General features: G+C 45.8%; 1 protein-coding gene across 5 annotated transcripts in view; it reads right to left on the bottom strand.

Annotated features, from left to right (window-relative positions):
• ADCK1 (aarF domain containing kinase 1) overlaps positions 1 to 25,133 on the bottom strand; it is a 136,557-nt gene that overhangs the window by 84,960 nt on the left and 26,464 nt on the right. For all 5 annotated transcript variants that reach the window (XR_004320871.1, XM_032482447.1, XM_032482448.1 and 2 more), the window contains one exon: positions 13,336 to 13,539. Coding sequence is in view for 4 of the 5 variants with exons in the window: in XM_032482447.1 (XP_032338338.1) it covers positions 13,336 to 13,539 (204 nt within the window). In the remaining variant the exon portion in view is untranslated. The remainder of the gene's footprint in view (positions 1 to 13,335; positions 13,540 to 25,133) is intronic.

The raw sequence follows: 25,133 nt of genomic DNA, 5'->3' as shown, positions 1-25,133 counted from the left end.
GTACTTTCCTCTGATTCTGCCCTACTCATCCAGCTGCGGAAAGTGTTCTGCCCTTCAAGTGAGGGGTTCTAATCCCACCTCTGCCACCAACCAGCGGTGTGACCTTAGGGAAGCTGCTTCACCTTTTTTGGGTCTTAATTCCTCACTTGTAAAAGGACGTGTCAGGGTACTTGAGCCTTACCTTCCATCCTACTCTCCCCTAACTGTGCCCCAGCCCATACATAACCAGCCACCCTCTACACATGCACACACACACACACACACACACACACACACACACACGGAGTCCCCTCCCAAGAGGCCTAGGTAAGACCCCTGAGGGTTCTCCTTAAAGCAGGGCCTCCTACAGCAGAAATCACCATGGGAGCCTGGCCTGGGACCTGGGCTTGTTCCTGAAGCTCCATGAATAAAGAAACAGGCACAGCTGGCCTATTCATAATCAGCATAAAAAATTGATTAGCCCTTTCCAGATTAAACATTATTGTTTCAACGATGAACATAAATCAAGCAGACGTGGAGGGCTTACCCCCTCCGCTGCCAAAGAGCAGCACCAGGTAGACGGTGAGCAGAGGCAGCAAAGGAGAGGAGGGCCCCTCCCTGGAGAAGTGCCAGAGGAGCAGCCCAACCCCTGGCACCAGCACCCCGCCTGCATGCACAAAGGGGTGGCACCTTGTCCACGGGTGAGCTGGAGGAGGAGAGCTGGCAACCTCACCGCAGGCTCCTTAGAGCACCTCCTCAGCCATCATCTGATTGGCTCTCGAGGCAACATAGGCCCAGGCCAGCCCGGGACTGAAGGCAAGGGGACGGACTGGGGTGATGTCAGAGGGAAGAGCATTGGCCTCGGAGGCAGACTGGGTCTCACAGGCCCAGCAGCTTGGCCTGGAACCCGCCCCCCACCTCCATGAAGCAGCCTGTATAACTGAAGCATGTGTGTCTCTGGAGTCAGACAACAAACACTAAGGTTCATTTCCCAGTTAAGCCACTGTCCTGCTGTGTGATCCTGAGTGAGTTACTTAGTGTCTCTGAATCTCAGTTTCCACATCTGGAAAAAGTAGGGAAAGGGATACCTACCTCCTGAGCTGTTGTGAGGACTAAATGAGACCTTGTGTTTGAAAACATCTGACATCTGCTAGGGAAGGAGAATACACTTAATAAACACTCAGCTCCTTGATCTGCCAGGGTTCCCCATCTGCCTGTCCTGCCTCCCACTCAGGAATGCTGGGAGAAGCCATCAACTACTAGGACATGAAACCTTGTGAAAAGCACAGGGCTCCTTACAGAGGACAAAGCAACGCAGGTCTCAGGAGCTCAGGTTCTGCAGTCAGCCCTGGCTTTTGCTCCTACCTCCACTGGTACTCTCTGTGTGACCTCAGGCATGTGACTCAACCTCTCTGGCCTTGCTTTGCTCCTCTGTAAAATGGGAATAGTAGTAGTACTTCCTCTCATAGACTAGCTGTGAGGATGATAGGAGATGTCACCTGCAAAGCTGCCCCACTCATTCCCTCTGATCTTTCCTCTTGCTCTCACCTGACGTGCACACACATGCACACACACACACACACATGCACACACTATTAGCTGATTTGACATTACTGACTTAACATTATTTCTAGGACTTGGGGGGCCTAGGGCCACTCCCAGAAGCCTGCACATCAAGGCCCAACACCTACGCCCACACTAATGCCCTCCAGGAACCAAACAGCCCCTCTTCAGGGCTAGCAGCTGGGCAGCAGGAGCGGTGGGGCCTTAGGCAACAGAGTTCAAAGCCTGGCTCTGCTTCTTTTAACTATGTGCCTGCAGCTGTTACTTAACCTCTCAGGGCCTCTGTTCCCTTACTCGAAAAACTGGAATGGTAAAATCTATCAACCCTGCAGAATTACCGTAAGGGTTAGAAACTGCATCTGTAAAACACCCCAATGTGTGCTACACAGCAAGCACCAAATAAACAGAAACTGTAACATTATCACCTGCTGAAATGAATACCTAGAGCATCTGTGGCTCTGTTGGCCTTACCCATCTGTATGCCTTTTTCTGCCTCGCTGCTTCCCACCCCACGCCAGCTCTAACCTTGTGGTTGAAATGAGGAGGGTGACATCTTACAGATCCCACCTCCTCTGACCACAGTGATTGGTCTGTACGGAATAGATATCTGTATTTTCTTCTTAGGGCCACCATAACAAATTACCACTAACTGGGTGTCTTTAAAACAACAGAAATGTACTGCCTCACAGTTCTGGGGACTAGAAGCCTGAAATCAAGGTGCTGGCAGGCCAGCATTCCCTCTGAAGAGTCCAGGGGAGAATACTTCCTTGCATCTTCATAATTTCCAGTGGCTGCCAGCAATCTTCGGGCTTCCTCGGTTTGTAGCCACATACCTCAAATCTCTGCTCCTATTGTCACCTGGCCTACTTATAAGGACACCAGCCACTGGATTTTGGGCCCACCCCAATTCAGTATAAAGTCACTTTAAGTTGCCTAATTACGTCTGCAAAAACCTAAGTTTACAGTCTCAGGTTCCAGATAGACATGAATTGGCGGTGGAGGGGGGAGCGAAGGGGGACACTTCATTTTATAAGATGAAACTAGAGCCTAGCAAGAAGTCCCTCCTGGGGCCAAAGCTGGGAAGAGGTGAGGCTGAACGCTGCAGGTTGCAGGTGGTCATGGAGGGAGCCAACCGTGAGTGCAGCTGCCCGGCATAAAGTTGAGAGACGTAAGAGTCCTGGAAGAGCTCCCCAAAGGCCCAGCTCCATCCCAACCCTTCCTAAACTGTGGTTACAGGAGAGAAGACATCTGCCCTCTTGCCTCTGCTCGTTCAAGTTGGGGTTCTTATCCTCACAACCACAAAAGACCCAAAGTACCCATCTGCTGTGGGTTGAATTGTGTCCTCCAAATATACGTGAATTTATTTGGAAACAGGGTCCTTGCAGATGTAACTAGTTAAGATGAGGTCATGATGACATAGGGTGGGCCCCAAACCAACAAGACTGCAACACAGAGAGAAAGCCAGTTGAGGGTGAAGGCAGGGATCGGGGTGATGACTCTACCAGCCAAGGACCCCAAGACCGCCTGCAAGCCACCAGAAGGGAGGGGAGAGGCGGGTAACACATTCTCCCCCAGACCTCTCAGATGAACCAACCCTGCCAACACCCGAATCTTGGACTTCCAGCCACCAGAAGATAGATTTCTGTTGTGTAAGTCACCCAATTCATGGTACTTTACTACACCAGCCCTAGAAGACTAATACAACCCCAGTACAGTTCCCTGCCACCCAGCCTCGCTCGTCTGCTCTTGGTACAAAATGAGCTGTGCTCAGCACCCGGCACAACGCTGTCCAGCCTCGTGTGCCCTCCGTGCATCTGACTCATCCTCCCAGGGCCCACCTCCTTCAAGAACCCCCTTCTGAACTTCCCCTGAACTTTTTCTACATCAGCCCTATAGCTGAGCGCTTAATTGTTCTCTAATTACTCCCTCTGGGTTTTGTTCTGTCTGCCTGGGTCTGCAGGGGGGCAGGGGGTGGGACGTGGCTTTGACATTTTCTGTACCCTCCACGGCCCTGGCAAGGAGGTAAGAACCTATCAGCTGCTCAACAAACCTGTATTTTCTGAACGAGCAAAGCAGCAAGTGGTCGCCCCCGATGAGTTGAGGCCCTTTCCTTCTTTGTGACACTGCAGCTGAGCAGAGGGCTTGGGCAGGGTCCTGCAGGTTAGATCCCAAAGAAGGGGAGCAGCTCCAGCGTGGCCTGGGGGCTTAAGAGGAGTTGGTGATAAACCGTCAGGAACCACAGGCAAGGGGGAGGGCGGACAGAAGGATACAAAGAACAGTATCCTATCCCCTCGAGCGAAGAACTTAGGAAAACACAGCTTCCTCCAAGTCCACAGGAAACTACAAGGTCCCAAGTAGGGTGGCAGCTACTTGAGGCCCTCTGGGTATCGTTGACAGCAAGATTGGCCTCATTCCCCGTGCCGGCCTTTCCTCACAGGCACTAAGCTTCCAGCCCTGAACGGAATAGTCCAGGAGGACGAGCGCTGGATCAGGAGTCAGGAGACCTCAGTTCTCATCCTGCTTCTGCTGCCAAGCAGCTGTGCCACTCTGGGCAAGTTCCTTTCCCTCTCTGAGCCTCAGTTTCCTCCCCTGCGAAACACAGGGGCTAGACAAGATGATTTCTAAACCCTTACCAACCATGAGTTAGTGATGCTTTTGGATAATTTGTGTCTAAAGGGCTTGCCCCCAGCCAATGAGGGCTGAACGAGAAGACCCAGGGTTTGTCAAACCCCGAGAAGATCGAGGCACCAGGTGAGGGGCTGTCTTACTGCTTCACTCTTCCCTCACAACCCTGTACATGACAACCCCAGCTAACAGCTCCTGGGATTCACTACACACCAGGCACCACACTTTAGATGGGCTTAATCGTTCAATTCTTGTTGCAGCCCTATTAATGTGAAGGTTCTGTTATCTTCCCTCTTTACAGATGAGGAGACTAAAGCTCAGAAAGAACTAATGATACAGTTACGATGTGGTAGTTTTTCGGATTCGCGCAAGGCCCTCTGAACCCAGAGCTTATTTTATGAACCTGTATGCCATGCTGTCTCAGAGATGAGCCTTTTGCTCCTTCTAGAAGCCAGCCCCTGTCCTAGCCTCAGCCTGTAGTTTAGATAGCCCCAAACACACACACCGCCCTCCACAATCTCATACAGGAATGTCCCAGGGAACAATGGGACCCAGACTGAGGCAGGGACAGAGCTGGCCACCCCGAGGACACCAGGCCACACAACCCCAGACCATGATGTCCTGCAGTGGGTGGACTGTCCCTATCTCAGTGCACATTACAATCCATTATTGAGCATCTGTGGGTGCCAGGCACTGAAAAAACCCCAAGATGAGTGGGAAGCGGCCTCCATTCCAAGAACATAGACCGACCTTTGAGATGATGAGATGACCAGGCTGGAGTGAGAGGACCGCCCTGTTCAAGGGGACAGAGGCATCGGAAGCAGTTCTGCAACTCAACCCAACCACATTGACTAACAGCTACTATGTATAGAGTCCACACTCGGCCCCACGGGGAATTCAAGATGTGGACGCAACCAACCTTAACACAACACAGAGCTACAACGGGGGGAACACAAAAGAGCCACTAATCCTGACTGGGGGATGGGTGAGGAGGCCCAAGGGAACCACTTCACCAGATGCTGTACCTCAGTTTCCCACCTGTAAAATAACTAACAATAGTAACCATCTCAGAGGGTTTGAGTGAGGAGTTGATTAACGTGAAACCTTTAAAGCAGTGCCTGACACCTGGCAGGCATTCAGAGAGAGAGAGTGTGTGTGCTGTTGCTAGATCTGGAGCTTAAAGGATGAGAAAGAGCCCAGGAGTGAAGAAAGAAACCGAGAGGACAGGTCTGGGGTCAAGTGCAGGTTGCTTAGTGACCCCTGTGCGGCCAGGGTGCAGCCCTGTGAAGCGCGAGGAAGGCGACAGGGCTGGAAAGAAAGTTGGGGGTGGGGGGCGGCTGAGTAGGTCTCTGGGGACCTCTATTCCAAGGCACGAGAGGGATGTGGCCCAAGATGTGTCAGGTTCACCCAGAATAATCAGACAGAAGGTACCCCAGAGACTGGACAGGAGCCCCTCCAGCGCCCACCCAGGAGGAGGCCTCGCAGGCCTGGGGAAGGGTGCAGGGCCTGGGGAGGAGGAGCCAGCACGGCTGCCTCGGTCTCTCCTGGTGACTAATGGTGCGCCATCCGTCCGGCTGACATTAATGCTTCCTGCCATCCATCTCCCACTCGTTAAATTACCATTTTATGGCCAAAATCTCTCTGTCTCATAATTGATAAAAATCTCCTTTTGATGTTTGGAATTATTGGGGGGAAAATGTTTTTCTATTCTTCATTATGTTTTTAATATAAATGTACTTTTTATTGAGAGCTGCTGGGAAGGCTGGATGAGCCCAAGTCGGAGGGAGGGTAATCTCTCCCCAGCCCCTCCCCGGTCCTCCTCGCACTCCAGCTCCTTCTGTTCCATTCCCAGAACACTCACACAGTAGCCCTGGGGGAGGCGGGGGGGCTGTCTGGGGAGACAAAGAAGCCAGACGCCAGAATGAACAAAGGTTGAGCTGAAGACCAAGAGAAGCAAATCTACAGACAGGTGAAGCCCTCCAGGTGGTTCTCAGCTCAGGGTCAGTAGAGCAGCTGAGGGGTGGGGTGGTCATGAAGGGAGAGCAGACCTTGGCTGGCCCTGCCAGTGTGTGTGGGAACAGGGCAGGTGTCCCAGAGGGCAGGGACCCCCCAGGAGCCGGCACAGTGCCCGGCACAGAGGAAAGCTCAGCAGATATATGTGAGTAAATAAGAGAAGGACAGGGAGAGGTTGCATGGCCATTAAAAGAAGGCACCAAGAAACATGAGAGCATGGAGGCATGTGTCATCAGGAGAGCAACGTTTCTGCCCCCTATCAGGAAGGGCTCTCTGCCCTCTGCCCTAATCCAACCCAGGGTGTATTCGTCCCTACACTCACCCCAGATCTGGCTCCTCCGGGACAAGGGAAGCTGCGTCTGGCTACCATTCTGCAAGTGAGGAGGGCTGGGTGGGTCCTGGACACAGCACAGCCAACAACTTGTGCCCCTGGGCCCCCGGGGCTCCACCTCCACCCACTCATCCGCAGAATCAGACCAAAAGCACACAGTAGGTGTCGCCTATGGGCCTCAGGAAACTGCCAGCGGCCCCCAAGGTAGAGGTCTGTTGGGGACAGTCAGTGGGGTAAGTGCTCCAGAAGCCCAGACGACAGGCTTGAAGGTAGCCTGTGGGGGATCTCTAACAGTGGGCAGGAAGGGGCTGGCCTAGACAGAACACACACTGGGCACTGATCAGGGAAGGGAAGAGATGGGAGGATGCTTCTACCGTACACCATATCAGAAAATCTGGTTCAAGACCCAACTCCACCCTTCAAAATCTTTCAGAACCATAGTTCCTCACACATAAAAGCATTCAGCTCAGCACAGAAATAACAGCTAATGTTTGTGGGCCATTTGCTCTGTGCCAGGCATGTTCCACATGCTCCTCATTCATGAATTCACCTAATTCTCACAGCAGGCCCGTGAGGCAGGCACTTTTATTACTCTTATTTTACAGATGAGGAAACTGAGGCACAGAGATGCTACGTAACACACCCAAGGTCACAAAGCCAACAAACCAACATGCAGTCTGGCTCCCGCCCACTTCAAAGGCTCAATAAGCTTGAACACCAGGTGAAAGCAGAACCCAGGGTACAAACGTGCAGGCCTGGCCGAGGGCCATGTGGGGAACCATGAGGGGTAATTTCATGTGTCAACCTGGCAGGGTCACAGTGCCCAGCTATCTGGTCAAACATCATTCTGATGTTTCTGTAAGGGTGTCTGGGGGTGAGATTTATATTTAAATCAGTGGAATTTGAGCAAAGTAGGTTGCCCTCCATAATGTAAGTAGGCCTCATCCAATCAGTTGAAAACCTGATTAGAACAAGACTGGCCTCCCCAAGCAAGAGGAATACTGCCAGCACGTGGCCTTCAGACTTGAACTAAAACATCAGCTCTTCTTGGGTCTCCAGCCCAAAGAGCCACCCTGGAGATTTTGGACTTGCCAACCTTCAAAATTGCATAAGCCAATTCCTTAAAATCAATCAATCAACCAATCACTAATTTATTTATTCTGTACACATATACCCTATTGGTTCTGTTTCTCTGGCAGACCCTCACTAATAGAAGAATGAAATCCAGCCCTGGTAGAGCTGCTGCCGCCTGGAGAAAAGGGTGCCCAGCTCGGATACCTTTTCCTAGTCCTCACAAAGTTCTCCACAGGCCAGCAGAGGTCCCATGTGCAGGCGTGCAGAAATGATGAGGGTCACCAAGAGTTGGCCATTTACTCTCCATGCCCACCACCCCCCAGCCCAGCCCCAAGGCCTCCACAAAAGCTTCTGCTCGAGTCTCTGCACTGTTCCCACCTGGTGCTTCCACCTCCAGGAACCCCTCCCACAGACCAGGTGAGCTCTCCTGCCTCACCTCCCTGCCTTCTGCTTTCACTCCTGCTGGTCCTCACGTCAACAGTGTCTTCTCTCTGCCACCCCCACCAAGCTTGACAAATGAATGATGTTCTTGGGAGAAGAGCTTCTTTATCTGTTTTTTGAACTTTTGCCTACACCTTAAACGTCACCCTCCACTTGTACCTAGAAGTTCAAAGGAAATACCGAGCGGTGCATTCTCCCCCCAAACCATGGCGGTTCTCATCTGCACTCTCAGAACCATGCCAGTCAGATGGTCTGTCAAGAATACTGAGCACTTGTCCCTGGGGGTGGGTGGAGTAACAGAACAAGATCAAGTCTAGATCCCCACCCCGTGGGCACTCAGGGGTTTCAGAGTACACAAGCCAAACCCCAATACCCCAACACCAGTACAAGCATTGCCCCTAACTAAGGAATTTCTATGCTCCACACCAGCCCCTGACCTCATTTTCTTTGGTTTTTCATAGAATTTCAGAGTTGGAAAGAACATTATCTGATACAACTATGTTCTAGGACAACAACAAAACTGGATCATTCACTGAAATATCTTGTAGAGAGATTGGCCTTGTCCGTACCTGTTGGGGAGGGGAATGGGGGATGGATACATGTGCATCTATGACCACAAATAACTGTACCACTGCAGCCGACAATTCTATCATCTCTGCCTAAGTCCCACTGTAATTCCTATCCCCTAGCTCTCCCCCACCTCAAACCTCCGGCCTCCACCTTCCCCATCTATAAAAGATGACCTCACTTCCCATGTTACTAAGAAAATCCAGCCCCACTCTATCCTTCTTTGCTCAGGCCCCTCTCCAAGTTCTCCTCTCCCCCAGGCTCATGTTACGAAAAAAACATTCAAAGGCCCTTCGTAACATAACCTCAGCCCCAGCTTTGCAGCCTCAGCTCCACTACTCACCAGCTTGGACCTCATATACTAGCCAACAAGACAATTCACCATGCACTCTCCAAGCTTTATGCTTTATTTGGCCCATCTCGTTCATCAGTAATCCCCACCTCCAACCTCCACCTGCACCTCCACCCATTTGTGAGAGCCTGGGTCATATGCCACCTGCTTAAGAAAGTGTCCATCCACCCAAATGTAATCTCTCTTTCTCTCCCTCTCAAACCCCGAAGGCACTCACATGGCCAGGTATTACAGTGATGAGTCTACCTCCTAATGACCCCAGACAACAGGGACCAAAATGAGGTCTTACTCATTTTGGCTGCAGCCACAGGCTTCCAGCTCTGTGCCTTTTTCACTAAATACCAGCTGCTTAGATGACAGAGAGAGAAGAAATGGGAAAATGAAGGAAAAGTGTTGAACCACAGAACTGCATGCTGTTAGAAGCTGCACGGGGCCTCAGAGGGCTCCTACCCCAAACAAGGAAGCTGTAAGGATGGGTTGGTGGTCAGCTTGAAGAACCCTGCCAGGTCCTCTAGTACAGAGCCGAGAGCTCCTGGGGCCCAAGTGGTCAACAGCCTCATGGCTTAGGCCTGGGTATGCCCCATTCAGGGTGAAGAGGTGTCAGCCTAGCCTTCCTCCACAGCACAGACCATGCCCAGGAGTAGAAAGAGCCTGAGTCTCATCCAGCTATCCCGGCTCCCCTAGGCAAGGAAGGGCCATGTCTTCAACACTTCCCTGACTCTCAAGCTCAGGCACCACCTGCTGGTCGAGATCAGCACTGCACCCGGACCCAGAGCCCCAAGGGCAGTCAGTGGACCGAGGCTGAGACTATCCCCAACCTACCCGAGACCAAAGTCTCTTTGGGGGCTACAGAAATGACCCCACCTCTTAGAGTTCTGACTTCTGACTGCTTCCCAGAATCTGTTCTTCAATACTTAAGCCTAACATTTAAAATAAAAGGAACAAGTAAGTTTCTCTCTACTAGAAGACTCTACTAAGGCACAGATACAGACACATAGAAAAGTGACTTCCCAAGGACTTATGCCAAACAGAAGCTCTATTACACAAGGGACAAAGCCCGAGCCAGAAGAAAAGAAGATCTGAGTCTCATCCTGTCCCTCACATGTCCCTCCCTTAGTTCCATGGTCCCCCCACCAGCAGCACACTCCACGGCCAATCCCTAGGCCAGGATGGTGCCCCTTGACTTGCCCTCACCTCTACACTGATGGCACTGGCTGCTGTCCAGGAATCTGGACTGACCCAGAACCACATGCAAATCTTGGGGTCCAGAAGAGCTGTAACCTCTCCCTCATCCCCCATGCTGGGGACACCCCTCAGAGCCAGCCCCATCTGCCTGGGACAGGGATAGGTCTGAGGACACTAGTGACCCTCCAAGGCCTGTGCTGATGGGAGGGGTCCCCAAGAGGCACAGATGGAACCAATCAGTTTAAGCTGGAACACACCGGCCTCAAGCACCTATCTGGCTGCCCTACCCCCAACCCCACCTCTCTTCAGTCTGAGATTTCAGGGCAGCAATGCAGTCTTTGTGCTCCAGGTGACCTCAGAGCCTACCCAAGGACTCAGACCTGGAAAAAAGTCGTGATGTGTCACAGGCTGGGCTTCCTTTAACCACATTCCTGAAACCAGGGGTGAAATGGAGGGTCCCAGGGCAGGCATAGAGCCCCAGATTCATGGGGCCGGCTCAAGTATCTTCCTGGGGATGGGGCTGCTCCCCGAGAAGTGTCATGGGAGGGACTGGAGGAGGAGGGAGGTGCACAGTGAGTGACTTTCCCCGCCCTCACACCCCCACACCCACCTACCCTGCTTCCCACGTCCCCTTTCCCCTCCCTCCACCCACAGGCAGAGAAAGTGTGTCACCAGGAACAAACACCATCTTCCCAGGAGGGAGGAGGGGGAAGGGATGAGGAAAGACTTGATTGTGTGCCTGTGGGGCCCACGGGGTAAGAAACCAGAGTTTTCTGAGCTTCCCAGCTGTGAGGGACACCCCCTCTGAGCCGTGACCTTGCCATTAGCCTCCTCTTCTCGGAGGGCTTGAAACAAGCTGTGCGGCAGGAGCCACAGGCCACCAGGCTCAGGACTACTTGGCCGGGGTCCTAGAGAAGATGCCCCGAAGGTGCAGGCAGCATCTTCCAGCCCGACATCCTTTGGCCAGCTAGGTGAGCCCACCATGAATGCTGACACCCCGAGCATCCCATCTCGCTCTGCCCTGGCTTGGAGGAAGTCAATGACCTGCTCCTGGCTCACCATCCAGCTCTCTACAGACATGTCGGTCTCCAGGGGTTAATCTGCTGCCTTCCCTCTCTTGCCTCCACCCCCACGGAGCTGCCACATGCCAGCAACGATGCACTTCACACTGTTATTACAGTGATTTATTTAGTTTTAATTTGGGGGTGCATCTCGTGCTGTAGGAAGCAGGAGGCCAATAGTCTTGGCAAGAAGTAAAGCCCCACACGGGCTGTGCCAGGCCAACCCCATCCCCTCTGCCTGCGGCTCCTCCATCCTAACCCTGCTCTTCCCAGCCTATGGGCTGCTCCTGACTCCGGCCCTAAATCAGGTTTACTCTTCACTCAATCTCCCCTGGTCCCTGGGAGGGGATGTTCCTCAGGAGGAGGGGAGTCCACAGAGGTTTCTGTGCTCACCTCCAGTGTGATCCAAGCCCCCTAGAGAGTCAGTTAATGAGGCCAGCTCAGGCCAGGCTCTCACTGAGGAGTGGGACATCTTTGGCTGGATGCTGGGCAAATGATACCAGCTCTACAGTAAAGGATTGACAGCCAGGGCCACCTCCATGCAGATCAGCAAAAATGGAATAACTGGTCTTTATGAAGCTCTGCCCCTACTCTCCGTCCAGCTCTTGGCAGCCTAAGGAATGTCACTCATCAGCCATTGATTCATTAAACAAACATTGCTGCCCACTATACACTGTGTCCTGTTCTGGAGCTATAGCCAGAAGTAAAAGGACCATCCTGGCCTTCATCCCCAAAGACCTTACAGCTTACAGTGAAACCAGTTAGACACAACTAAGCAAGCCACAAGAGTGCAAGCTGAGGGAGCGGAGGTGGGCAGAGGGTCAGAGAAGACTTCACGGGAGAGCTGGGATGTGGCCGAGGCACCCAGCATGTAGCGTAGTGCCCGGCATTTGGTAGTTGGATAGATAGATGGACAAATGGCCTAGAAACACAAGGAATCACTTGACAGGGGGAGAATGGGGTAGAGAGATTCCAGGCAGACAGAGACTGTGGCAAGTTGAAAGCAGACCGGGTGGACATTGAAAGTCCTGCTAAAGATTCTATTTGGAGAAATTGGGAGGCATCAACGGTAATAAAATAATCTTAGGAAAGGCATCAGCTGATCTAGGCTCAACTTTGAGACTTTTTTGCTCAGAAAAATTCTAGAAGTTCCAAAGGATTCTCTAAGAGGAGAATTTCAAATTCAGTAACAGGTGAAGGGAGGAAAGCAGTTTTTTTAGTAGCGCTCTCTGAGGTACCATGAAACTATAGCACATAATTTGGAAGATCAGCAACCTGCAGACAGCTGCTCCCACCCCACCCCATCCCCACAAGCAAGATGAGCAGAATAGGCCAGCAAGGATCCACGCCACGTGCCCAGTCTGAGCTCCACACATCCTGCAGGTCACTGGAATGAGTCCAAAGGAGTGCAAACAGGGCTGTGTACAGATGGGCCTTTAGCCCCTTTCTCTGGTTGCTCCAGGGGGTGAAATGAAGATCAGAAACATGAGGCAGGTTTTAGCACTTAGGAGGAAGAACTTATTACAATTGGAGATGACTGGCAATATATACAACAGACCACTTTGGGCAGCAGGTAAAACAGTAAGCTTCCTATCACTGGAGGTCATCAAGCAGAGGCCCAGAGAGGTTCTAGGAAAGCCACTGCATTGAAGATTTAGGACAGCTCATTGCTGGCATCACAGAGCAGGGCACTGGAACCACTTACTAACAGTACCCTTGGATGCTTTACCTGACTCTAAGCTTCCACATCTCATCCGCAAAATGGGGTTAATAACAGTGCCTACCCCATAGGTTTGCCATGAGTACTATGTGAGATAAGGTGTGGAAAAGAGCACAGCTGTCAGCATGAAGTAAACCCTCAATAACTGATAGATGTTATTAAGTTGAACCATATGAATCATATTAGCTCACAGGTCATAAATAGTCAAATACCAATTATTTCATATGGTCCCACTAATGTTTTTTACTGAAGGCCAGTCAGGTTCCTTCTAAGCTCTCTGATTTCACACCAAAAGTTTCTGTGGAGCGTGGTTCCTCCCACTGGTGGATCCCAGGGCCTGAGGTCAAACAGCAAGAATTCTGCAGGAGGCCTCTTCAGAAGCATACTGCCCCGGGGCCCATCCCTCCCTAGCAGAGGTGGGTACCTCCTTGCCCAGGTCCTCACGGATGACCTGGCGGACCTCCTGCATGCTGCTCTGTGGGGCCTGGCTGTGCAGCACCTTCAGTGTGCTGGTGTACTCCTCCGGCAGCAGGTAGTCCAGAGCCCCCAGGTGCTGGCCCACCTTGATGAACGTGCCCCGGTTGGCACAGCAGAGCTCACAGAGGCGCCTGGCAGAGCGGAGGTGCACCTGCAGGGAGAGAGGCAGGGCCAGAGAGATGTGAGTGCGTGCTGTCCGCTGGATGTCATTCTCCTTTCCTGCCCCCTCTGCTTGGAAACTCTGATTCACCGCCCAGTGTACACACACACACACACACACTCTCTTATTCCCCTTCAGTTTCCTAGTACCCAGAGCAGTCAATTCCAACCTCAAACCACAACCAGCCTTCTCAGATGGCCCAATGCTTCTGATCTCTGTTTTTCCTTCAAAACTTACCTGGTCCAAGTCCCACTCCCTCAGAAACAAGCGTTTGTTCAAGGCTTTCAATCAATTCTAACCCACTGACAATTCATTCAAGGATACATTGAGTTCACGTATTTGCCACCCACCCCTCAGCCATACTGAAGCTACTATCTGTTTGGAGATGAACAATTTATAAAACATAACATGGTCATATTCGTTATTTGTTCGAATCCTTACAGCAGCCCAGGGAGGCAAGTGTTGGTATCTTTAAGGATAAGAAACTCAGAATTTTTGCTTATAAAGAAACAGCTAAAAAAAATAGCTAATAAATGTCAAGGACGGTCTAGAAAACACTCTAAACTTAGGGCTCTTTAACTCAGCAAATTTTAGCATGGGTATCCTATTAACTGAAGGAAATCTTTTCTGGGGGGGCATCAGACACATGGAGTTGGCAGTTGGGCAGGCTGTCCAGGACAGGCCAGCCTTAACTTGCAGTCTGATGCCCACCTACCCTTACAGAGTGGGAGGTGGCCCCCATGGCCCCCAGGCTGGTCATCCCCAGTCACCACCCCAGCTCAACTGAAGGTCTTAGAATTTTGAGGGTCCTGCCTTGCTGGAGCTACAGTTCCTGAGGCAGGATGGGGCCATGGGCACACACAGAAGACAAGGCAGCCCAGTGCCCTGTGGGAACCTGGTACCCTCTTCCACCCGCAAAATCAACCAACAGAGTGAACATCTATGTTGGACTTATACTCTCTTAAGTGCTTTGAAGGATGCTGACGTAATTAAGTGCATGTTGGAGGCAATAAACCACATGAAGAGTTAAATAACAGTTGGCAACAAAGATGGAAGAAACTTTCAAAGATCCTACATAATTAGTTCCTGATTGAACCATATAGAAAACCATTACTTTAGAAATTAAGACGAGAATGCTGCAGCCCCAAACATCCTGGTCCCAGCAGCCAAGGAGCCCATCTACCCTTCTGGCCATAGCAGAGCGATACCCCAGACTCCAGGCACTCACAGGCTGTCCTGAGGCCCTCAAGGTCTCTGCTGGGCACTTCTGCCTCCCACCCCACCCAACTCCTGGACACACATGCACACATGACTGCATCCCCTTGGACAGAGTGCTCCAGCCTTGTTGTGGGTACCTGGTCCAAGCTGGGCCAAGGAGAGTTTTTCCCCCTGAAAGGAGGGCACAAGGAGAAGTGGTTGTTATTTTTAACCTTGCCCACTATCTCTGTAAAATAGCTCTTTAATATGTGTCTTTAAAGATGAAGAAATCATCACAGAGAGGTTCTGTGATATACCCAAGGTCCTAGAGTTAGTAAACAGTAAAAGGTAGATGTGTTCAACCATGTGCCAGGGAGCTGGCTTTTACTGAATTTCTCTACGTAAAAGCATTGTGGGATTGCAAGGAAGTATTACCGCAATCCTCACGGGCAAGGAGCTTACAGTGTAGACTGAGAGGTGGATACACACCCATGAAACTAGAATCACCAATGGCAGGCAGTCAAGGTAGCCGCCCAGTCACTCCCAGGTATGATAGGTGCTGGTGAGGTCAGCAGGCTGGGCACCAGGGTGGCCGTGGATGTCAAACCAAGTGTATACAGTTTAGAAGGCCAACACAAGCTGCAATTGGTCTTGATTAAAACAAGAAGGGGTCATAAAACCTAACGACTAATAGCAATGGCTTTAGAATCAAAAAGACCTGGGTTCAAATCCTACTTTGCTACTATCTTGTCATGGAACCTTGGGCAAGTTAATTAATGGTGGAGCCTCAGTTTCCTCATCAGTAAAGGGAGGAGAAACGTGATAACTGTCACTGTGGTGATCAAAAGAAGCAATGCATAAAAAAGAACTTAGCACAGGGCTCAGCACATAGTTCGTGCTCAATAAATGAAAGGAAAAAGACAGAGGGAGGGAAAATCAGTTTTCCTAGAAAACAAAAAACAAACAAACAAAAACACTCCGGGCCCATCCACTCCTTGTATTTTGTTCAGTCCAACAAGTCTGGACCACAATCTAATACACAGAAACAATAGCTAATTTCATGCTCTGTCATCTAAATTACAAAGCATCTGTGTATAAGCAACCAGCTATCGAGCATTATTCTAAATACACCGACTTACGGTTCTCCTCCCCAAAGACTTCCCTACTTCTGCTATGTGATGAGGAAAACAATTTTTGAGAAAAAAATAACTTTGTTTTTCTGAGTTGCTGCCTAGGCATTTTACAGTATGACAACCCTACTCACCCACAGGGTCTGGATATTTGGAGAAGGATCTGAGTCTAGGATTCCGCCATAAGTTCCCACTTTACTTTTCCCGGGGTACCCTTTAAAGTAACCAGTTAGAAAAGTTTGTGACTCGAAAAGTTTGTGACTTCTGCCCCAATCACCTTATAAGTTCAGTTGACCTTTGAACATCATGGAGGTTAACCCCCACGCAGTCAAAAATCCAAGTGTAATTTATAGTCAGCCCTCAGCAGCCAGGATTGGGCATTCACGGAGTCAATCAACCACAGGTCATGTAGTTCTGTAGTATTTAGTTAAAAAAAGAAAACCAGCATTTAAGTGGACCCACACAGTTCAAACTCATGTTGTTCAAGGGCCAACTGCAATAGGTGCTTGATACCCCCTAATTCCTGCTTGCTGGGGACCTGGGATGGAGGACTGCCCTTCCCCTGGCTCACTGAGCTCTCTCACTTCTGGGATCTGTACTTCTTCTGTGTGGGTGTATTTAAACCGGACTTTCCATCAAAAGACCCAGTGGGTTTCACTTCCCCAAAGTGAGAGTTTGGATGCTGAGGGAACTACCTGCTGACCCCATGTAGGTGGCTTATGCCCCTTATTCAGCAGGTAATAATCTACATATTCATAATTCAATATACCAGCACTGGCTTCTCAACACATGCTACTACCCTAACATGGACCACTCATTTGCTCCCCGGACCCGAGTCCTATCCTTACCCAACACCTGGTTTCACTAGCTGGTTGGGTGTGTGACATCACTGCAGCATGTCCTTACTGCAGAGCGTCCCCACTCCCCCTTCTATTCCTGCCAAAATATGGCAGGAACAGCTGGCACAGGCTCTCTGCCCCTCCTCCAACTTCATTTTCACTCCCAGCTCAATAACTTGACTTATGATTATCTCATTACCAATAACCCTGTTGTAATGAGTTTTAATCTGCCTCATATTAATTAAAAGCATTGTCATTAGCCAGCTTGGTTTGGGCTTTGGGAAGGGGACAGTGAATAGATAATAAGATCAACTTAGTGCTGATGAATTATTGATTGGGAGGGATGGAGCAAAGGCCCAAGGAGGGCTATCCTTTACTTATGCCTAAATCCCCAACAGTAGAGGCCTTGGCCCCCAAATTTGGCAGAAAGGTACCAAAGCCAGACTAAATCAGTGGTGCTCCCATCAGAACTGAGCAGTATCTCCAGTGGGGTTCAGGGGTGTGAGTGTGAGACAAAGACGAATGAGATAAACGCACATACGTACCCTACACAGGAAGAAAGAGGCAGTGAAAGAGAAGATCAAGACAGACCCCAAAACAGACAAGCCCTTGACGAATTCTTCCAGTCAAAAACTCAGGACCCAAATGACATGCACTGACATGTAGACAGTGTTATGTCTGGGCTGTGAGATTACAAGAGTATTCTTTATAGGTTTTCCTGTATTTTTCAAATTTCTTGAAACAAACATGTATTATATCAGTAACAAAGGAGAATTTTTAAAAATAATCCCCTCTTCAACATCTTCTAGAAACAGAAAACTCCAGCTGACAAGACTCTGTCATGCAGACTGGACCAGGCTGGTGCAGAATCCAGCAGCATCTCTTTCCCAGTTTTGCAGGGTACTATGATCTATGTGTAACACCATTTTCATCATGAAAATGGAATTGTAACTCCTCCTTCCTCCCTGAGAAATCAGGCCAGGATGGCCTCCAAGGGTTCTTTTCTGGATGTCACTCTGCTTTAAGTTGTCATTTAAGCAACAAAGTGAAATTAACATATCACGTCTTGGGGGGGAAAAACAAGTTGCAGTTTATGAAAGTTTTGAAGGAGCTTGACCACAAATGTAATTCCACCCCTTAGGAGTGTCCTCTGTCTCTCTTTGGACCACATGTTGGGTCAACCCTGGTTAAGAACACAGGGTCAGCATCACACGGCCACAGCCTATATCCTACTTTACCACTCAGGAGCTGGTGACCTTGGGCAAGTTATATAACTTCTGTTTACTTCTGTCTGCTCATCTATAAAAGAAAGATAATAATAGTACCTACCTCACAGGGCTGCTGTGAAGATTAAATGAGGTGAGACACTTCAGTTAGCCAGAGCCAGCATTTCTAGACTTGTTGTAAGGGTACCTAGAATTTGTCTTAAGGTATGGTAAGACACACAGACATGGAAATAAAGAAAGACTGTCATAAAGAAAGAAGTTTTTGCTAATAATTCCTTAAAAGCAGGAGAGTTGGCATGCCACGCAGGGCCACTCAGGGAAACACCAGGGCTGGTCAGGAGACAGAGGGAACAAGGGGAAACGTGGGCAGAGTTTTTATTGTGGATTCCATGGCAAAGAATGGGCAAGGCTTAGGAATGGCTAGTTTTAATTATTTCACTTGGCTTTGGGGCATAGGGGCTGTCCCTGGTTGATGGTACCTGGACCTGGGGAGACTAGGACAAGAGGATAGTGGCCTAGAGTGTAAGAGTCTAGTAACAGTGGTTGGCAGGTATAGACTCTGGGTTGATTGGTTTCCCTATGAAACACATGCTCACAGGTGAGTTGTTTGCTGTCTCTTAGAATTAGTTAAACTTGAGAGCACCCCCTCCCCAGTGTCAGCAAGGCCCTAAGATGTCAAAGCATCAGAAAATAAAAAACATGATCAATACAATACTCTGGCTATACTCCCGTGAGGAATTTCACCCAGTATCATGGTGGTAAATACTACCTACAGAGGGGAATACAGGCAGTGCCCAGAAGACTTTCTGCATTGAGGAAATAGAGCTGAGAGTCCAGGAAAACAAAAGCAGCTAGAGTTCACAGGACAGAGTACTAGAGAGGAGAGAGAGGTACAAAGAAAGAGCCCTGAAGATCTGCAGAGGGTCCATCTTACATATTCAACTTAGTACTAGTCAGTGCATGCACATGAGAGAACTACCTGAGTCCAGAGAAGTAACAACTCAGAAAGACTAAGGTTAGCTGTACCCAGCATTCACAGAGGGTCTATTTCCACCAGCCAGACCAGAAAATCTCATACTTCTTGAGGCATCTGTTATAATATCCAGAAGGGGCTTGACTCACTAATGGGGAATATCCCAAACTAAACACTGCTCCATTCCCATCTAACAGTATTAAAAGAAAGACTTGGAAAAAAAACCCAAACTGTTTCCAAGTAACTTAACTGTGTCCCAGAACAAAGCTCAAGAAACCAAAGAGGAAATCAAAAAATACTTAGAGACAAATGAAAATGAAAACACGATGACCCAACACCTATGGGACCCAGCAAAACAGTTCTAAGAGGGAAGTTTATAGCGATACAAGCTTACCTCAGGAAACAAACAAACTCTCAAATAAACAACCTAACTTACACCTAAACCAACTAGAGAAAGAAAAACAAACAAAACCAAAGTCATTGGAAGGAAAGAAATCATAAAGACCAGATTAGAAGTAAATGAAATAGAGACTAAAAAAGAAAAGAAAAGAAAACATCAATGAAACTTGGAAAAGATAAACAAAATTGATAAACCTTTATCCAGACTCATCAAGAAAAAAAAAAGGAGAGGGCCCGAATCAGTAAAATCAGAAATGAAAAAGGAGAAGTTTACAACCAATACCACAGAGATACAAAGGATCAAAAGAAACTACTTCATGCAACCATACACCAATAAAATGGGCAATCTAGAAGAAATGGACAAATTCTTACAAAGGTACAGTCTCCCAAGACTGAACTAGGAAGAAATAGAAAATATGAACAGACCAATCACTACTACTGAAATTGAATCAGTAATTTAAAAACTCTCGGCAAATGAAACTCCAGGACTGGATGGCTTCAGAGGTGAATTCTACCAAACATTTAGAGAAGAGTTAACAACTATCCTTCTGAAACTATTTTTTTTTTAAAAACTGCAGAGGAAGAAATACTTCTGAACTTATTGTATGAGGCCAGCATCAACCTGATACCAAAGCCAAACAAAGATACCACAAAAAAAGAACATTACAGGCCAATGTTACTGATGATCACAGATGCAAAAATCCTCAACAAAATAGTAGCAAACTGACTCCAACAATACATTAAAAGGATCATATGCTATGATTAAGTGGGATTTATTCCAGGAATGCAAGGATTTTTTAATATCCACAGATCAATTAATGTGATTAACAAATTGAAGAATAAAAACCATATGATCATCTCAATAAATACAGAAAAAGCTTTTGATAAAATTCAACATCCATTTATGCTAAAACCTCTCCAGAAAGTGGACACAGAGGGAACATACCTCAACATAATAAAGGCCATATTGACAAACCCACAGCTAACGCTGTACTCAGTGGTGAAAAGCTAAAAGCATTTTCTCTAAGATCAGAGCAAGACAATGCCCATTCTCACCACTTTTATTCAACATAGTTTTGGAAGTCCTAGCCACAGCAATCAGAGAAGAAAAAGAAATAAAAGGAATCCAAATTGGAAAAGAAGTAAAACTGTCACTGCTTGCAGATGACATGACACTATACATACAAAACCATAAAGACACTACCAGAAAACTACTAGAGCTCATCAATGAATTTAGTAAAGCTGCAGGATACAAAATTAATATAGAGATATCTGTGCATTTCTAAACACTAACAATGAACTATCAGAAAGAGAAATTAAGGAAACAATCCCATTTACCACTGCACCAAAAAAATAAAATACCTAGGGATAAACCCACCTAAGGAGGCAAAAGACCTGTACTCTGAAAACTGTAAGACACTGAAGAAAGAAATAGAAGATGACACAAACAGATGGAAAGATATATTATGTTCTTGGACTGAAAGAATCAATATTGTTAAAATGACCATACTATCCAAGGCAATTGACAGATTCAAAGCAATTCCTATCAAATCACCAAAGGCATTTTTCACAGAACTAGAACAAAAATTTTTAAGATTTTTATGGAAACACAAAATACCCTGAATAGCCAAAACAATCTTGAGAAGAAAAGAACAAACTGGAGGAATCACGTGCTCTGACTTCAGACTATACTACAAATATACAGTAATTAAAACAATATGGTACTGGCACAAAAACAGACACAGATCAAATGGAACAGGATTGAAAGCCCAGAAATAAACCCATGCACTTATGGTCAATTAATCTATGACAAAGGAGGCAAGAATATGCAATGGAGAAAAGACAGTCTCTTCAATAAGTGGTGCTGGGAAAACTACTCAGCTACATGTAAAAGAATGAAATTAGAATGTTCTCTAATACCATATACAGAAATAAACTCAAAATAGATTAAAGACCTAAATGCAAGACCAGATACTCTAAAACTCCTAGAGGAAAACATAGGCAGAACACTCTGACATAAATCACAGCAATATTTTTTTGTATCCATCTCCTACAGTAATGGAAATAAAAACAAAAATAAACAAATGGGGCCTAATTAAACTTGAAAGCTTTTGCACAGCCAAGGAAACCGTCAACAAAATAAAAAGACAACCTATAGACTGGGAGAAAATGTTTGCAAATGATGCTACCAATAATGGATTAATTTCCAAAATATATAAACAGCTCATACAGCTTAATCTTAAAAAAAAAAAAAAAAAACCAATCAAAGAATGAGAAGAAGACCTAAATAGACATTTCTCCAAAGAAGACATACAGATGGCCAACAGGCACATGAAAAGATGCTCAGTATCACCAATTATTAGAAAGATGCAAATCAAAACTACAATGAGGCATCCCCTCACACCAATCAGAATAAATGTCATCAAAAATTCTATAAATAATAAATGCTAGAGAGGATATACAGGAAAAGGAACCCTCCTACACTATTGGTGGGAATGTAAATTGGTGTAGCCACTACAGAGAACAGTATGGAGTTTCCTTAAAACTAAAAACAGAGTTACCATATGATCCTGCAATCCCTCTCCCAGACATATATCCACAGAAGACTCTAATTCGAAAAGATACATGCACCCCAATGTTCATAGCAGCACGATTTACAATAGCCAAGACATGGAAGCAAACTAAATATCCATCAACAGATGAACTGATAAAGAAGATGTGGAGTATGTGTGTGTATATATGCATATGTGTGTGTATAAAATAGAATATTACTCAGCCATAAAGAAGACTGAAATAATGCCATTTGTAGCAACATAGATGGACCTAGAGATGATCATAGTAAGTGAAGTAAATCAGACAATATCATGAAATCACCCATATGTGGAATCTTAAAAAATGATACAAATGAACTTACTTGAAAAACAGAAATAGACTCACAGACATAGAAAACAAATTTATGGTTACCAAATTGGGGGAGGAATAAATTAGGAGTTTGGGATTAATATATACACACTATTATATATAAAATAAACAACAAGAACCTACTGTATAGCACAGGGAACTATATTCAATATCTTATAATAACTTACATGGAAAAAGACTCTGAAAAAGAATAGATACACATCTAGGTTTAACTGAATCACTTTGCTGTACTCTCAAAAATAACACAATATTGTAATTTAACTCTACTTTAACAAAAAAAATGGTTAAAAATGGAAAAACATGTATCATGCCAACACCAATTAAAATAAAGCTGGAATGGCTATGTTTGTAATAGGCAAGGAAACTCTGACCCAAGGTGGTGTCACAGTTAAATTCTAGCAAACATTTAAGGAAGAAATATTGCCAATTCCACATAAACTCTTCCAGAAAACTGAAGACAGAATACCTCCCAACTCACTCTATGAGACCAGCATAATTCCAATATCAAACCCAGACAGAATACAAGGGGGGAAGAAGCTATCAACCAATATTCATAGTGAACATAGATGCAAGAATTCTATTTTAAAAAGTGTTATCTAAATAATAAAAATGTTTAAGTGTTAGCTAATTAGATCCAACAATTTATAAATAGGCTCTGTTCTTTTCATTAGAACCTACCAGGTGGTGCACAATTTTTATTTCTCCCCCTACAGACAATGTTAATTTTGATCACATCATTAAGATGGTTATCCACCTAAATTCCTCACTTAAAGTTACTTTTCTCTTTATAATTAAGCATTTTGTGGGGAAGTACTCCAAATTTTATAAATAACCAGCTCTTTATCAAACTTTCAATTAATTCATTTGTTTATTTATATCAGTTTGAACTCATGGATTTCTAATTTTTCAATGAATCATAATCCATTACTATTATTGTTTGTTTTAACAGCCTCATTGAGGTATTTTGACACAATAAACTACATATATTTCAAATGTACAACCTGATACTTTTTGACATATGTATATACCTATGAATGCATTACCATAATCAAGCTAGTAAACATATCCATTACTCCCCTCCAAAAGCTGTGATGTCCCTTTGTAATTCCAGCCCCATCTCTCCGCATACTTCCCATCTGCAGACAACCACTGGTCTAGTTCCTATCAGGATAGACTAGAAATTTCTAGAGTTTTATATAAATGGAATCATACAGCCCATATTCCCATATTCTTGTTTTGTCTAGTTTTTTCCACTCAGTTTTTCTGAGATATATCATATTGTTGCATGTAGCAATAGTTTATTCTTTTTTTCTTACTGAACAGTATTCCATTGCATAAATATACTATAATTTGTTTCTTTATTCATCCGCCAATGTACATGCGGGTTGTTTCCAGTTTTGGAGTACAAATAAAGCTCCTATAAACACTCATGTACAAATCTTTGTGTGAACATTGCTTTCATTTCTCATGGGTAAATACTTAGGAATGTAATGGTCAAATTATATATTAGGTATATGTTTAACTTTTTAAGAAAGTAAACTGTTTTCTAAAGTGGCTGTACCACATTACATTTCCACCAAGAGCGTTATGAGAGTTCCTCTACATCCTCCCAATGCTTGGTGTAAGTCTTTTTCATTTAGTCATTCTAATAGATGTGTAACAGTATTTCATTATGGTTTAAATTTGTGTTTCCCTAAGACGAATGATGTTGAAAATCCTTTCATGTGCTTATTTTTCATCTCTGTATCTTCTTAGATGAAATGTCAATCTTTTGTCCATTTTTAGTGGCTTGTTTGTTTTCTTATTCAGTTATAGGAATTTGTTATATATTCCATATACAAGCACTTTATCAGATATATGATTTGCAAATATCTTCTCCCAGTCTGTGGCTTGTCTTTCCTTTCTCTTAACAACATTTTTAAAGTCTTTTTTACTATAATGAAGTAAAATTTACCACGTTTTTCTTTATGGATCATGCTTTTGGTGTTGTATCTATGAAATCTTTGCCTAACTCAAATTAAAACTATTTTTTCCTATGTTTTCTTCTAGAAGTGTTCTAGTTTCAGGTTTTATATTTGGGTGTGTGATCTATTTGGAATCCATTTTTATATATGGTATGAAGTATGGATCAAAGTTCAATTTTGAGTAAAAATATCTGTTTCAACACTGTCTGTTGAAAAGACAAATCTTTCTATGAATTGCCTTCATACCACTGTGAAAAGTTCATTGTTCATATTACATGTGAGTCTATTTCTGGGCCCTCTAATCTGTTCCATAAATCAGTTTGTCTATCTTTACACCAGTACCACACTATCTTGATTACTATAATTTTATAGTAAGACTTGAAATCAGATAGTATTAGTCCTCAACTTTGTTCTCGTTTTTTTCAATGTTATTTTCTAGAGTTGACTTCAAAACCCTCTGTATTCTTATATAAATTTTAGAAACAGCTGATCAATTTCTACAAAAAAAAAGCCTGCTGGGATTTTGATTGGGATTGTTACGAATCTATAGATTTATTTGGGGAGAATAGACATCTTAACAATATTGAGTCTTCAAACCCATGAACATGATTTATCTCTCCATTTATTTGGTCTTCTTTAATTTCTCTCAGCAATGTTTTGATTCATGCATATCACTCTGGAAATTCGTCCTGAATAAATAATCTAGGACATAGGGGAAAACCCTGTGTACAGAGATGTTTAGTACAGTGCTAAGTGTAATAGGAAAACATATATGTAGATGTATCCTAAAAGTAGAAAAAGGGTTAAGAGTAAATTATGGAACAGTCACACAGTGCAGTATTAAGTAGCCATTTTAATTGAAAACTATGAAGATTATGTAACAACATGGAAAATGCTAAGGATAAGATGTTAAATGAGAAAACCAGTTCATTATA

The sequence above is a fragment of the Camelus ferus genome, chromosome 6, assembly GCF_009834535.1.
Source record: "Camelus ferus isolate YT-003-E chromosome 6, BCGSAC_Cfer_1.0, whole genome shotgun sequence".
Classification (NCBI taxonomy): domain Eukaryota; kingdom Metazoa; phylum Chordata; class Mammalia; order Artiodactyla; family Camelidae; genus Camelus; species Camelus ferus.
The sequence above is the reverse complement of the archived record's forward strand: the minus strand, read 5'-3'. Positions and strand labels throughout refer to the sequence as shown.